Here is a 16691-nt window from a genome sequence, read left to right as displayed (position 1 = left end):
CCCTTGCCTGTTCTTCCTGAACAATTTATACCCTTTCATGACAGCGCTCCAACCATGTGAGTCATCCCACCAAGTCTCTGTTATCCCAATCAACTCATAGTTCTTGGACTGGGCCAGGGCTTCTAATTCCTCCTGCTTATTACCCAGGCTTCTGGCATTGGTGTACAAACACCTTAGATAACCAGTCGATCTCCCCACCCTCACTACTCGAAGGGGTTTTTGAAATCAGGGGCTCCTTTTGAAATGCCCCCAGATAAACAGGCGGCGTGTGTTTCAAAAGTGGCACTTTCAAAGCATGCGTGGCCACCATTATGCTAGTGAGGCATTGCATATTCATGCTAGCGTCTCATTAGCATCTGCCGAAGTGCCTCATTACAATAGCCCCTCCAAAAGGAGGGGCTAGTGTGGACACATCCTACCTGATCCATTTAATTCAGCCTTCAGCCCCATGAAGTAATGTCCACACAGTGAAAACGTGTGAACTCTGAAATAGAAAGGAGTTACCCAGACCCTTGTACCTTATCATTAAAGCCTTTCCACTTCTGCACTGCATCTTCCAATATCTTCTCCTGCTCTTGGGCCACACTCCGGAGCCGAGCCCAGCGCTGCCAGACAGTTGTCATTGACCTGCTTATGGTTGCCTTACTGGCATCATTTCCAATTTTTTCCAGCTGAGAAGCCTTTTCCTCCAGAGCTGTGATTTTCTCATGGAAAGCGGTTACCACAGACACCAAGGACTGAAAAAGAAAAAGAAATGGCAGGCTTTCACTTTTTATAGCAACGTCTGATGGCACCAGAAGAGAAGCTACATCAACATTTCCCTAGTTAAGTTTATAGCACAGCTAAGACATGAAGTTTTGACCTATGTCAATGGAAATTCTCAGCTGGGATTTTCAGCAGTCTGGAGACTTTGGCCTCAGCTGTAGTTCTCTACAACAGGTAATCATTTGTACCTCCAAGTGCATTTTAAGCTCCAAGTGCATTTTAAGCTATTTATGGGTGACTAGCTAGGGATATGGCTTCCTTGCTCATACAAGCTAATACACACTCCAATAGTAGTATACTAGCAGTAGCAATGGTAGCCAAAGTGAAGGCATACTTAGGCGGTGGCAAGCACAAATCCACGTGAAATCAGCCTGTATGTACTCAGCACAGCTCAAAGGTGTCTCTGTTGCCTCTATTCATACTATAGCAGCTACATTGCTATTTATGCTTGCATGAGCTTGAGCGAAGTTACTGTAAACAGGTGTGCATGAGCAGGGGAAAAAATCACACCCATAGCATAGTGCAGACTTGTTCCTACTTTTTTTTTCCATCGAAGAGTGAGGTAAGTTTTGTTATGTGCACCAATATAAGTTCAGATGTGCACCACCAGGAGAAGCACATGCTGCCCGCTGTGGGAAGCTGTGGGCTTCATGCTGATTAGCTTGGTGACACCTGAATCACTCTTGGGTGGCTTCCTAAGCGCTCAGCTTACAGGGAACACTGGTGTGGACATGGCCTTCCTCTCAAGAACACACATTCCCTTTTTGTCTTGTGTTCTTGAGATATAATAATCTCATATAAATATACCTTGTAAGGTATTGTTTGAAGCAACTAATAATTTGCTGGTCAAAAATACTATGATGAAATTGTGAGGCATCATTATATGTAAACTTATGAACATAAGATACAATTATGAAGCAAATTTATTTACCAGACACGCTGCGGGGAGAGGGGCAAACCTGTTCCTCAAAAGACAAACTAATGCCTCTAACCAAATGTCAAAGTTACAGGCAATTGTCTGACAAATGTCCATTATTTGGAAATGAAGCAGGGGCAGGAACAGATGGATGGATCTGCATTTTAGTAAACAACCACATGGAACCTTTTTCACAACAAGACTCCATGTTTCTGTCTCCAAAGTAAGAGACAGCACATCACTTGATTTAATATGCAAAATCTTACTAAGTTACTAGAAAGAATTTTAGATTCATTTCTCTCATACCCATTTCTGACTTTAATTCCTTATACCTCTATTCACTCACAATCTTTTTGTAGTTAAATAAACTTGTTTTATTGTTTTTAATTAAAACTATGCTAGTGTTCTATTTAAACTGACCTCTTGGGGTGATTCTCGTTAAAGTAGAAAACTTCTACATACTGATACTTTATGGGGCAACTGGCCTCTAATAACTGAACTGCCCAGGAGACTGCAGAGCACACATCTTTGGGAAAACTCAGGACTGGGAGTGTTTAGTGACACAATGCAAGTGGTAACCAGGACTGATAGAAGTCAGAAACATGACTGGAGTGTTCCTGACAGGCTAAACTATACAAAGATACTCAAAAGGCCGTGGCCACACTAGCCCCTACTTTCGGAAGGGCGATGGTAATGTGGCACCTTGGAAAATGCTAATGAGGTGCTGCCATGAATATGCAGTGCCTCATTAGCATAACAGCAGCCACGCACACTTTGAAACTGCTCATTTCGAAAGGCACGCCGCCCGTGTAGCCAGGGACCTTTCGAAACAGCCCCCTAATTTCGAAAGCCCCTTTTTCCTATCTGGTTTTGGGAAGACGGGGCTTTTGAAATCAGGGGAGTCATTTCAAAGGGCCCCCGGCTACTTGGGTGCTGTGTGTTTTGATACTATGAGTTTCGAAGCACGTGTGGCTGCCATTATGCTAAGAAGGCACTGAATATTCATGGCAGCACCTCATTAGCATATTCCAAAGTGCCACGTTACCATAGCCCTTCCGAGAGGAGGGGCTAGTCTGGCCACAGCCAAAGTGTAGACTGCATGCTGTTTAGCTGTTTGTGGGGGGGACCAGGTTTGGAACTACAACTGCAAAGCATTGTGAAGGAATCCAAGCTTGAAGGGCAGGTAGTGACACAATCCCTCATTAATCTGGACTGCATCCCAAAATGTGACAGAGGGATGCAAGTGCTTAGATATCCCCGCAGCACCACAGATTCAGAATTTTTAACTTTTGTTCATTTAAAATAGATCCATAAGAATACGTTAGTGCAGCCATTTTTTGGACTACCATTAAAAGCACAATATATAGGAAGGAGGCATCATCTTATAAATTAAATGATATTTCACTTAGGCTGTAAATAGAAGTATATCTTATGCACCTGACAAGTCATTGTCTAACATATCTACCCAGTGGAAAACAAAGATGCAAATTTTTCATTGCCTCGGTATCCTACATGGGGCACAAAATTTAACTGATTCAACAGAAGAAAATTGAATTTCCTATTATTTTCAGTAAACTAACCTTATGTGCTAACAATTTGTCTTCTGTCTCATGAACTGACGGAGCCTTGGCTACAGAGAATTCAGATAATTTCTTCTCAGCCTTGTTCATCAATTCAATAACCTGCTGCCTTGTTGTCTGGTACTCCTGCCACTGTGAAGTACACCTTGGAAAATAAAACACCAGAAAGAAAAACTGAATAGAACACAAAAACATTTGGAATCAAACACTGTCATACTAGAATCTAAACTTTGCTACTACTACTACTATTATTCTGTTAGTAGCCAGCATTTCCAACGGCCAGAGATCTGACACTAGAAGGGGAGGAGTCTGATTTGCTACTGAGAATTCTTTCCCAGATGTTGGCTGTTTGGTCTTGCCCACATGCTCAAGAAAGGGTCAGGAAGGAACTTTCCCCCAGGACAGATTGACTGAGACCCTGGGTAGTCGTTGTTTATACCTTCTTCTGCAGCATGGGGCATGGTTCACTTGCAAGTATAAAATAGTTTAAACGGTTACTTCTGTGTAACTTGAAGTCTTTAGCCCATGATTTGAGGACTTCAGTAAATCAGCCAGAGACTATGGGTCTTTTTCAGATGGGGGTAGATCAGGTACTGTGGCCTACATTGTGCAGAATGCATAATCATGATGGCCCCTTCTTGCCTTAAAAGACTATGGGCCTAATATCTTTCATTAAAGAAAGTCAAACTTTCTTACAATCATAAAACCAGGATGCCTTGTAAATAAGGTTGATGTTAAAAATGAGTAAACTAAAACTTAGAGAATTTAAACAATTTCCTAATGGTCACAGAGAGGTAGCTGTGTTAGTCTGTACTTTCACAAAACAAACCAGCAGTCATGTAGCACTTTAAAGACTAACAAAATAATGTATTAGGTGATGAGCTTTCATGGGGCAGATTCAGATCTCAAGAAGTGGGTCTGCCCCATGAAAGGTAATTTCTTAATTGTAGGACAGCAAGTAATTGGCGCAGGAGGAAATAAAATCCAGGAGTTCTGAATCAAAAGCTACTGCTCTATTCAACAGAATATACTCTTTAACAAACTCCAAAGAACTTTCTAAAGCAAGTATCCCCCTTTCTCTTCATCATCAAAATGGTAAATTTAAAAGAAGGAATACAAATGTACCTCTGCAGCTGATCCTGTTGGGTTTCAGATTCTTGCTTGGTTTCCCTGTGTTTTTCTTCTAAAACAGCTACATTCTGTAATAGCTCCTCTCTTGATTTGGCCTGAATAGATGGTTTCATCTCAGACACCAGGGCTTGTAGCTCCTCCAGATAACCAAGGAATTGATTCTCTGTGTTGAAAAATTCATTGTGACTTCTTAGGTTCTCCTCAGAGCTCTCCACATCCAGACCATTCCTTGCCAAATGCAGCAATTCCTGGGCATCCTCAAGCCAGTCACCAGCTGTTTGCGTCACTTGGTAGTACCTCTGGCAGAGGCTATAGAGTTTAGTCAAAACAGCCTGAAAGAACGGTGAAAGTACTGCATGCAGTTACAGAAGCAACAATTTTCAACAGCAACAAAAATCCCAAACAGGAGCTGCGTCTACACGTGCACGCTACTTCGAAGTAGCGGCACCAACTTCGAAATAGCGCCCGTCGCGTCTACACGCGTCGGGCACTATTTCGAAGTTAACTTCGACGTTAGGCGGCGAGACGTCGAAGTCGCTAACCTCATGAGAAGATAGGAATAGCGCCCTACTTCGACGTTCAACATCGAAGTAGGGACCATGTAGACGATCCGCGTCCCGCAACGTCGAAATTGCTGGGTCCTCCATGGCGGCCATCAGCTGGGGGGTTGAGAGATGCTCTCTCTCCAGCCCCTGGGGGCTCTATGGTCACCGTGGGCAGCAGCCCTTAGCCCAGGGCTTCTGGCTGCTTCTGCGGCAGCTGGGGATCTATGCTGCAGGCACAGGGTCTGCAACCAGTTCTCAGCTCTGTGTATCTTGTGTTGTTTAGTGCAACTGTGTCTGGGAGGGGCCCTTTAAGTGAGCGGCTTGCTGTTGAGTCCGCCCTGTGACCCTGTCTGCAGCTGTGCCTGGCATCCCTATTTCGATGTGTGCTACTTTGACGTGTAGACGTTCCCTCGCTGCGCCTATTTCGATGTTGGGCTGAGCAACGTCGAAGTTGAACATCGACGTTGCCGGCCCTGGAGGACGTGTAGACGTTATTCATCGAAATAGACTATTTCGATGTCGCAACATCGAAATAAGCTATTTCGATGTTGGCTGCACGTGTAGACATAGCCAGGGTGTGTCAACTTGACCCATTCTTCACCCTTTCCAACTGCCTGTTCCTGAGGGGGAACAGCAACACTGGACAATGCTCTTTCTTTGTCCACTACCTAGACCTAAGCTGTGGGGAGCGCACAGGGAGTATGTGTACATGTGTGCTAGGGTGAGTCTTATTTTTTAAGGTCCTATAAGGCATCATAGGACTGAGTGATGAACTATGCCTAAGACCTCAGAAAAAAACAATATGATTGGGAAAGCCAAGATGTTCACCTTCATCACAGGCAATAAGACAAAGCAATCTTATAACGTGGCATGTTTTCAGCAGGAAGCAATAAAATAATAACTAAACAAGACACTAACCTGCCTCGTATGTATGGCTTCTTGAACTTCACCATCCAGTTCTGATAGCTCAGCGAGACTGTTTTCCAAGTCAGCGGGTATCAGTTCTTTAGCCTTCATGTATTTCTCTTTTTCTTTATGGTTCAGAGCATTCATTATTCTCAGGCTTGATTGCACTTCTTCCTGATGTATCTGAACCTTCCGGATCTCTTCCTGAATGTTTTGCAGTTTTGGGTCCAAGTTTAGCGTTCCACTGAGTTCTGCTTTCACCCATCTCAGCCACTCAAGTGAACGGCAGATCTCAGTCTGGAAGTCTATGCTTTGCACCAGCCTATTTTCACACTCCATCACTGTATCACCAATGGCAGCATGCAACAACTTCATTTTCTCTTGCCAAGAATTTACCTGAGCTTTTGCCATCTCATATGTGGATGGGTCAAGCTGAGGACAAAGTGCTTCCAGATGTTCAGTAACTCGCTTCAAAAGAATCCCTGTCTCTTGCAGGCTGCCAGCAAGAGAATGGTAGCTTTTCAGCTTCTCCTCTGCTGGGAGTGTTTCTTCATTCACTTTTGTTTGCTCTTTCTTCACTGACTCTAATTGTGTCTCGAGCTGCAGGCACATTTCCTCATGTTCCTTGTAGGCTTCTACAGTGTCTTCCAAAAAATTAACTCTCTGTTCTATTTGTCTTTTCAACTTGTGATACAGGGAGGTGAGTTTTAACATCTCTTCAGGTTTCCATGGTTGGCCAGTGCTTCGAAAAGCCTCCTTCTTCTGGTTTAATTCATCCATTGCTGCACCAAGGTTCACCACTTCACCTAAGAGGGCTTTGTAATCCTGTTGGAGTGACACACCCTCTTTGGCTAAAAGAGCAGCAGGAGCTTTGTTCATGCTTAAAAACTGATCTTCCAGTTCAGTTAGAGCCTTAGTTGTCAACTCAATCAATGAAGCATATTCTTTGCGGGCATGAATTGCTTCTTGAACCTTATAGAATTTATCTTTAGCCAAGGCAACGACCATATGAAATTGCTGTGGCAGGGCATTCAGTTTTTCATGCAAGTAAGAATGATCCACTTCGTTAAGTGACAGTAAGATCTCCTGAGCATCTCTTTCCAGGATAAGTAAAAGATTTTCATATTCAGGAATCTGCTCAAGAATTTGCTGATACTTTGCCAGCTGAGAGTACAATTCAGAGCTACCATTCATTAAATTGATTTCTGGAAATGTGACAATATCAGCTTGTTTTATCCAATGAGAAGCTTTGTCCAAATCTTCCTTGAAATATTTCCGGGAAACCATATTTTTCTCCAGCTCTACCAGTCGCTGGCTACACTTTTGTAAAACAGTATCGTACACATTCTGTAATTCCTGAAGTTTATTTAACACCTCACTCTTTTCTTGCTCTGAGGCTTCTTTCATTAAATCCCTTCCCTGAGTCCACAGCCCAGTTATTTCACTCTGATAAGCCTTCAGGTTAGCTTGGGTACTTTTACAAGTCCTAATCTGTTTACTCACATCTTCTGGCAACAGACAGATATGTTCATGGAACATTATCTTTTTCTCATGCTGCTGAATTTGGTTTGTAGCTTGAAAAGCTGCCATGAGGAACTGAGTCTTTTCAGATAATGCCTTATTTAGGTATTTTCTCCTCTGGCCAACCAGATCGCTAAGACAATCCATGTGATTCTGTGTTTCTGAAAGGGACTTCTGGAGGATCTGCCTTTCATTGAGGCCAAGGTTAGTCATCACCCTGTCAGTATCCTTTATGAGTGTTTTGAGTACAAGCTGTTTGGCTTCTACTTCACTGCAAATGGTGAGATGATCCATCAGAAGGCGCTGAGCTAGGTCTGGAGGTGGACTCTGTTTTAGAGCCTCAGAGATGCTAGGCTGCTGCTCTTCTGCCCACTCCATTAGTTCTTGAAATTTAGACTGCATCAAACTCATCTCCTCTAAGGTTGTGACAGAAACCTGGATTTTGCTCTTGACTAAGTCTTCCAGCTGAGACCAGCGTTGTTCAAAATGACTAGTCTGCTCTTTTGCTAATTCTCTGTCATCTAGATTCAGATGTTCCATCATTTTCTGCTTCTGGTCTTTCAGGTCTTCAAGGGCAGATCTCCTCTCCTGTAGGGTCAATGCTAAGTTTTTCAGGGCCTCAAGGTGTACAGTCGTACTCTCAGTATCTGATCTGTTGACAAAATGTGTGGTACAAAAATGAAACCTTAATTGGTATCGCAAGATACAGTTTTCAAAGGAGACAAAGACAGTTAGGTGCCCTCAGCTTACTGAATCATAGAATCATAGAACACTAGGACCGGAAGGGGCCTCGAGAGGCCATCGAGTCCAGTCCCCTGCCCCGATGGCAGGACCGACCACTATCTACACCATCCCTGATAGACATCTATCTAATCTGTTCTTAAATATCTCCAGCGAGGGAGATTCCACAACCTCCCTTGGCAACTTATTCCAGTACTTGACCACCCTGACAGTTAGGAACTTTTTCCTAATGTCCAACCTAAACTTCCCTTGCTGCAGTTTAAGTCCATTGCCTCTTGTTCTCTCCTCAGAGGCCAAGAAGAACAAGTTTTCTCCCTCCTCCTTATGACACCCTTTAAGATATCTGAAAACCGCTATCATGTCCCCCCTCAATCTTCTTTTTTCCAAGCGAAACAAGCCCAATTCTTTCAGTCTTTCTTCATAAGTCATGTTCTCCAGACCTTTTATCATTCTAGTTGCTCTTCTCTGGACCTTCTCTAATTTCTCCACATCTTTCTTGAATTGGGGTGCCCAGAACTGGACACAATATTCCAGCTGAGGTCTAACCAGCGCAGAGTAGAGCGGTAGAATGATTTCTCGTGTCTTGTTCACAACACACCTGCTAATGCATCCCAGAATCATGTTTGCTTTTTTTGCAACAGCATCACACTGTTGACTCATATTTAACTTGTGATCTACTAGAACCCCTAGGTCCCTTTCTGCTGTACTCCTTCCTAGACAGTCTTTTCCCATTCTGTATGTGTGAAACAGATTATTTCTTCCTAAGTGCAGCACCTTACATTTATCTTTATTAAACTTCATCCTGTTTACTTCAGACCATTTCTCTAATTTATCTAGATCATTCTGAATTATGACCCTATCCTCCAAGGTAGTTGCAACCCCTCCCAGCTTGGTATCTTCTGCAAACTTAATAAGCGTACTTTCTATGCCAATATCCAAATCATTAATGAAGATATTGAACAGAACTGGTCCCAAAACAGACCCCTGCGGAACCCCACTTGTTATGCTTTTCCAGCTGGATTGAGCACCATTAACAACTACTCTCTGGGTGCGATTAGCCAGCCAGTTATGCACCCACCTTATTGCAGCACGATTTAAGTTGGATTTGCCTAGTTTGTCGATAGTTTGTGAAGTTCATTGGGATCAAGGGCCTAAATCCCTTAGCTCCTTTGAAGACAGTAACCACAATCATTAACTAGAAGTTTAATATTTCTAATATTCCTTCCCCTCTTCCATTGAGTACCATTAGCTAAAACAGTCCAATCAGCAATGTAAGTACTGGCAGCTCACTTGTGTAAAATATTGTATATGTAAATAATAAAAGAAATATACTAGACAGAATATTAAATAACAAAATATACTTTTGTTCAGGACCCAATCCATTAATGTCAAGAGGAGTTTTATTGGTTAACTTGAATGGGAGCTAAACTGGACTGTTATTCTTTAATTTTATATAGTCTTAGCAAATATCCAAAATATCCCCTCAACGATGCAGCAAAATTTAAGCTTTCAATGGCCTGTCAATTAAAACCAACCATTACAGAAAATACAGTATAAATGTTTAGACATGTGTTGTTAATATCAGACCATGCCTTTTGGAGTTGCATTCCTGATTAATTCAGCAAGATGTTCATTTCCAATTACAGAATTATGCATGCATGAAATTTTTAAAGCTATAAAGTGTAAGTTTGCAAAATCTGACAACCATGCAGTTCTCAATTTTGCAGCAAATATTAAAGGACTTTTAAGGGGTAAGAGGTTACAGAAATAAAAGCCCTGATCCTCAGCTGGAGTGAATTAGTGTACACCCCCTTTTAGAGCAGAGAAACTCACCTATAAAAATACAAACAGTGTGTATTTCAGCCTCCTTCCACCTCAGAACAATGGATTCTGCTACTAGTTTTTATTAGGCAAGGTATGGAGAAAGGATATTTATTGGACATGGCCTCTGAAGACACTGCAAGAGGGTTTCTTAACAAGGGTGGGACCTGTCAGCTTTATCTGAGTCAAGCCCTCCTACCTGGCCAAGTTGTCCCATTCCTTCGTAAACTTTTGCAAGAAAATTTCTACTACATTCATGCGATCATGGTAATCCCTTGTCCTCTGAAAATCCTCGTCCCTCTCTGTGAGCAAATTGTTTGCCTGAAGGCAGAGGTCCAGCCACTGATTGCTGAAGTGACCCATTTCCTTATGCTCAGGAGACTCCTGTCCTTGTGTTAGTTTGTTCACCTTTTCAGTCACAGCAGTAAGAGATGCCTCTTTAGATTGCAGCTTCTGACTGAATTCCTGTCAAAGATACAAAAGAAAAATGAAAGGGAGGTTTTCCACTGCAAATACAAACAGAGGTTTGAATGAAAACTGTGAACACATCATCCTTAGAGCCAGGCTGATGAAGATGTGCTGTGCAGGCAGACAAGCAGGAATAAGATCCATTCCCCAGCCTGGCTTGCTGCTCCAAATGAAGGATGGGGACAGGGTATAACAGCAGTCTCCACAGAGCTGCAACTGGAAAGGGGCTAGTAGCAAATTACATCCTTCACAGGAACAACAGCAGATGAGAGAAGGAAGTGTGACTTAGTTACAGAGCCTTCCCTGGACATCTTCCAGACATACATTTACCAACACCTCTCCCACACAGCAGAACAGCCTAGTTTTTATTAGTTTCCATTCTGCCAACATAACGTAACACACATTTTCCCCCTTTTGTTTGTTATTGTAAGAAATATTTGCCGGAATGTAGGACCTAATTCCATAGGACTTCATCAGCTCCCACCTGAAGAGACAATCACAATCAGTTCCCATCTTGCTAACAGGACAGAGTCATTGTTATTTACCAAGTCAAAGCAAACTATGAAGTCATGTGGGGACTATGCTGCAAGAGCTAATGAACTTTTAAGTACTAAACACGCTATCCTTCATATACATTTTCCTAGTTAAAACGTAATCAAAAGGGAATCACATCACAAATAAACACCACAGAGAAAAGTAAAATTAACACATTTCTATGTTTTTTTTGCATTTCGTGAACAGTCCCTGATATTTTATGCTGACAAACAATCTTTTCTGATTCCTAGACAGAGGACTATCCATTGGAGGACTCAAGTCCTGCATTCTTTTAGCACTAGCCATTTTCACTGAAGTCAGTGGGAGTCCTGCATAAGGGGACAGGTATGGGCTGGACTCTGCTTTACGTGAGCTGTACTGAAGAGTTGCATTGCCCTAAAAGACACGGGACCTCTGACAGCTGAACGACACATATGGCAAGTGCAGACACGGTGCAACTCCTTCAGAGTGTTTACTGCGTGCTCCCATCCATGGTCTGCCAACAGAACCAGCTGGAGCAGGGGGGAGGAGAGATCTATGTTCCTTCTTCCCACACTTTTTGTGGCTGCTTGTGCTATTATCCTCCTGCCATACTCAGATAAGTATAAGGACTCCTCTTATGCCCTGGAACACAAGCGTGAGGAAGGCACTCTGTACCTTTCACCTAACCCATCCACGACAGGCGGGACAAAGTGTAGTATGCAAGTTTGGAGTCTTCATGATCATTAGGCATCAATGGAAGAGAGAACATATTTCTCTTTGTAATTTTAAGAGTATTTTGGCTACTGAGAAAACTGCAGTGGGTATTATCTCTGTTTTTGAAATAAACAGGAATGCATACTTCTTTGAAGGCTGCTTGTCTATTGTCTCAATATGTGTAAGCAAATCAGTTTTCTTTCTAATGGAATATGTTCTGTACAGCTCAGAATAATATTCATCATCAAATTTTATGTGACAATAGCTTGGACTGCTTTATATATAGCAATGACATTTAGTTAGTTTTCTTAGTATGTTACAGATTTGTAACTTCCGACCAAATGCAGTAGGCAATTAGCTTCCTGAAAGCAAAGGGAACATGGCACAGTAAAGGTTTGACCGACTGATCTGAAACCCTAGGGAAGTATTAAAATATTTCCTTCTTTGCTTTAACTTTCTGTAGCACCAACATAAGCAAAAACCATCCCCTCTCATCCCTCCTTGCATGTTTTTTTACAGAATTAATGCACCCAGGAAGGGTAGAAAGCAAGATCTCTAATAAAATGACTTAGGATACATTTTCTCCTTCGTTACCTCCTTTCCATTGACTCCTTACCTTAACCTGCAACACCATGTTCTGGGCAATGTTTGGCTCCAGTTCTGCACATCTCCTTTTCATATTTTGTAGTTGTTGGTCTGCATCCTGGAAATATATCCAAAGCTCAGCCTTCATTTGTCTGATCTCTTCCCAACCCTGAGCCAGGTACTGAGTGTGCATTATCTGTTGCTCAATCTTAAAAATAAAGCAAAACAAAAAAAGGATAGGGACATTTCAGTATAATTATTTGTATTCTGTGTGAAAAATGCAGAACTGCACAAAGGACAGATTTAAGGGGTAGATTCTTGAGGGGCCTAAGTGAATATCTTGGAGAAAGCAACAGAGCGATAGCCATGCAAGTCTATATACTATCAAAACAAAAAAGCAGTCCAGTAGCACTTTAAAGACTAAAAAAATAATTTATTAGGTGATGAGCTTTCATAGGACAGACCCACTTCTTCAGAAAGCACCCTTTCTTGAAGAAAGCATTACTGTCCAACAAAAGCTTTAACCTTTGAAAATTTTAAAACAAAACAGTGTCAGAGGAAAGCCACAGGAAATTACTAAGAAAGCCAATACAAAGAAATTTATTATGATTCAATCTTGAAAGGGGCCAAAAAAAGAAAAAGAAAGATTCTAAATTATTTAAAGATAATTCAGGGCTCAACACTTTCTTTATAAACTGAGATTAACTCTATAATTTAAATCTCTTTACTTTCTTGCTTGCACTTCTTGATTCATGCCAACTAGTGACATATATACTATCTCACCAACTTAGTAAAAACTTAATTCCATTTTTGCATTTCATTCTAATTTGCCTAATACTGTTCTCTTGCTTACATGTATTTGGGCAGAATTTCCAGAATTAAGTGCGGAAAATGCTTACCAAATCTGAGTCCTTCAGTCATGTTAAACCGCATGCTGCTTCGTTCAAATGCAATAGTAAGATGACTTTAAGATTCAGGTTCTCAAAAGGCTTAAAATGTCTCAGTGCTATCCTACTTATGTTTTTTCCCAGCTTGTTAATAACAAGCTGTTCCTATTCCTAAGGCTTGAAGCACCTTTTAGCTATTCTTTATACATTCATAGACCATAGTTTAAGGGTTGCTTGGATTTGAATTTTTACTTGCTTCTCTACTATGGAATTTGGATGCATACTGTATGTATTAAACTGTTATATTAAATGGAGTGTATTTTAAATTATCAGAATATGTTTTTTTTCCTGATAAAGTGTATCCTGCTGTGAGATATTTTCACAGTAGAATGCAAATGAAGTTTTTTCATGGATAGCTTTGGAGTATTTATTTTTAAGTTATAACTCTGATATGGTGTATTTCTACATATGCACATGCAAAAGTCTATGTTATTTAAAATTACCAATGTAGAAGGTTTTGTGATATACTACTTTTAGTGATAGTGTTACTTTGTGTTTAAGCAAATGCACACTTCCAAATTACAAAATAGCCAAAGTCAGGTTTGTGCTACTGAGAACAGTAGTACCTTGGCACTTTGGGGCCAGGTTGTACTGCTTCACGCACCCATAATATATACCATATGCTGCTACCCTGAAGCCCTACACTTGAATATCCCCACTCCAGCAATGATGCTTGCATTCTATAGCAGGATGGCAACATGAAGTATAATGTAAAATTTCCTCAATAAGATGTAAGTACAGAAGATGTTTCTTTAAACCATTACCTAATATGAACCTTGTATAAGAGGATAGATCAAGGCAATTAAAACTCTAAGGAGGATTACAGGTTGATGGCTGTGGTCTCTCTCATACCGTTTGCTTTGTTTGTTGAATGTCTGTTGCTGTATTCTTCACTGCGGTGTCTGACAAATCGCACATGGAGCACAGAAGATCCAAGTAGGTGCTTGCCTGCCCTTGCAGAGCTCGGAAATGCTTAACCTGAAGGAATACAATCCACATGCATTTTCTGGAACTCACCACGTTGCATTAAAACATTCATTTGTCATAATTTCCAGATGGATAGAACACGTAAGAATAGCACTTTGGCGAAGGCTATTTTGTCTTACCCACAAATTACCCAGATAATTTACAATCAAATTCATGGGAAATATATTGATCACAAACCTAAACAATGACAACTATATTTTGTTTATATATGTATTTGTTTTTAAATCAAAGCACCAAAGGATATGCTGTCCCCTATATAGCTTATTTCTCTACAGTGAAGTAGAAATTCTGTGTGTTTTCACATTCAGAATTTCAAGTAGATTACTTCTAAAGTGGAAAAGGAAAACAGAATTTGCCCCACTATTGAGCTGAGAAAGGTAGCAGTCTAGATCTATGTCTATGACTTCTCCAAAACTTAATGTATCCTGGGCGGGGGACTCAAGGTGATCTGTGCAGGCAGCTGATTTTGCCATATGGCCTTCAGAGTCCTCCCAATCCTCCTTTGCCTCCCAGGCAGCAAAACTCTGGCAAGGTTATAAGCGCACTCTGCTGCCTCTGCACTGAGGTTCCCCATTACCATAAGAAAAAGATATATTAATAGTGACAAGCACAACATTAACTAACCTACACATATCCTATATGGATGGTCAGAAAACTAGGTGAAAACCAGTCCATGAAAAATTCCTTCAAAAAAGGCTCAAGGGAAAGGAAAAACCATTCTACAGAAGTGGTACCCTACCATCAGCTGTGGCACAAGTCCTCTCCACTAACAGATGCAGGTGCTATATGACTAAATTTCTGAATGCACACCTTCAAGTCAGTTTGATTTTAATACAGGGCACAGAATTTATGCAAAATAGTTAAGTATTAAAAATAAGCAAGAAATAAAGAAACAACAATTTCAAATTACTTTCTAAGGCAGTGGCTCTCAAACCTTTCCAGACTACTTTACATCTTTCAGGAGTCTGATTTGTCTTGCATACACCTGAGTTTCATTTCACTAAAAACTACTTATTTACAAAAACAGACATGAAAGCAGAGTGTCACAGCACACTATTACTGAAAAATTGCTTACTTTTTCTTTTTTACCATATAATTATAAAATAAATCAATTGGAATACAAATATTGTACTTGTATTTCAGTGCGTAGTACACAGATCAGTATAAAGTCATTGTATGAAATTTTAGTTTGTAGGAACTTGGCTAGTGTTTGTAATGTAGCCTGTTGTAAAAGTAGGCAAATGTCTAGATGAGTTGATGTATTCCCTGGGAGATCTCTGCATACTTTCAGGGATATGCATGCTTCTGTTTGAGCGCCACTGTTTTAGGGAATCAGAGATTTATAACAACACTGTGCCTCATGCTTCCTTTTTATGTGGGGGAAAATACAGGAGTTTGAAATCCACAAAGAGGCACACAGCACAATTCCTTGCAATACATTTTGTATGACAGTGATTCTGCATGGGGTGCATCTCAAATCATATCTAAAATTGCTGACAACGTCTCTATGGGGTACACAAGTTGTGGAAGATGAGAGATGCTTAATTTCAAGTTCACAGAGCCAAGACATGGGTTAGATGACTAGGGAGGCCACCCCACTGCAACTCCAGCGCAATGGCTGCAAGGCATATTGTTGTCTGGAGATGGAAAATCTCATAAATGAGCTCCCCAGCTGCCATCAAGGTCCTCTGATCCTGAGGGTTGGGACATTCTTTATTCTTATCCAACAGCCAGCATGATTTTCAGGGGCTCTAAGATCTGAGACAACTCCCCTGTGCAGCTATGGGTTTACAGACTGAACATCTTTGAACTCAGCCTTATATTGTGTGTGCATCATAAAATGAAAAAAAAATATTGGGGGACAGATCTTCTGTGTCAACTGCCAAGTGACGACATGCCATGAAAATCAGAGTGTTTGCCATCCACCAGTGTTCGGGTTCCATTGAAGTGTGTGGATGGTATGAATTTTCTCAAGTCGCACAATTAATCTGTGGAGTTCTGGGGAACTGATCTTCAACCTAAGTATTTGCTTGCGTCCTTTCCCTGGCAAAACACCTCATGAAATCTGTCAGCCAGGGACAGCCTGATAACTTCAGAGTGAAACCTTTTTAAAATTCTTCCATGACACAACTAGGATTCTCCCATGACACAACTATGTGCCTATGCCATCTCTGGTATAAGAACATAACTAGACAGATGGCTGGATGGTTGACAAGGCAAACAGGGAACTTCAGTGCTAAGCTCGTCAGTGACATCTCTGAGCATGTTGATGGAGTTGCTTGACATTATGTTCAAATATCTTATTTTCTTTTATGATGCTTGGCCAGTGAGAGTCATGGGCATAGGAGGGAGGAGTTGGATGGTGCCTAGAACTGCATTATGCTGCCCCAAGGCATTGTACATTTCACCCTTGGAAATGGAAGTAACCAGTGAGGTTCGGAAGTTGCTGTGAGTAAAAAGCCACAGAGGCTACATTCTGCTATATTAAGCACTTACTTGGCTGCATGGAAAAAAGGGATAAGTGAGTATATAAACCCAGTTTGCTCAA

The 16691-nt window shown here is 41.2% G+C and overlaps 1 protein-coding gene across 1 annotated transcript in view; it reads right to left on the bottom strand.

Annotated features, from left to right (window-relative positions):
* SYNE1 (spectrin repeat containing nuclear envelope protein 1) overlaps positions 1–16691 on the bottom strand; it is a 415690-nt gene that overhangs the window by 214552 nt on the left and 184447 nt on the right. The window contains exons 71-77 of the mRNA XM_074990362.1: positions 14009–14134; positions 12241–12417; positions 10126–10391; positions 5856–8016; positions 4387–4724; positions 3262–3406; positions 519–737 (exon numbers count right to left, since the gene is read on the bottom strand). Of these exons, the coding sequence (XP_074846463.1) occupies positions 519–737; positions 3262–3406; positions 4387–4724; positions 5856–8016; positions 10126–10391; positions 12241–12417; positions 14009–14134 (3432 nt within the window). The remainder of the gene's footprint in view (positions 1–518; positions 738–3261; positions 3407–4386; positions 4725–5855; positions 8017–10125; positions 10392–12240; positions 12418–14008; positions 14135–16691) is intronic.

This window comes from Carettochelys insculpta, chromosome 3, assembly GCF_033958435.1.
Source record: "Carettochelys insculpta isolate YL-2023 chromosome 3, ASM3395843v1, whole genome shotgun sequence".
NCBI classification, from domain to species: domain Eukaryota; kingdom Metazoa; phylum Chordata; order Testudines; family Carettochelyidae; genus Carettochelys; species Carettochelys insculpta.
This window is presented reverse-complemented; position numbering and strand designations above follow the sequence as displayed.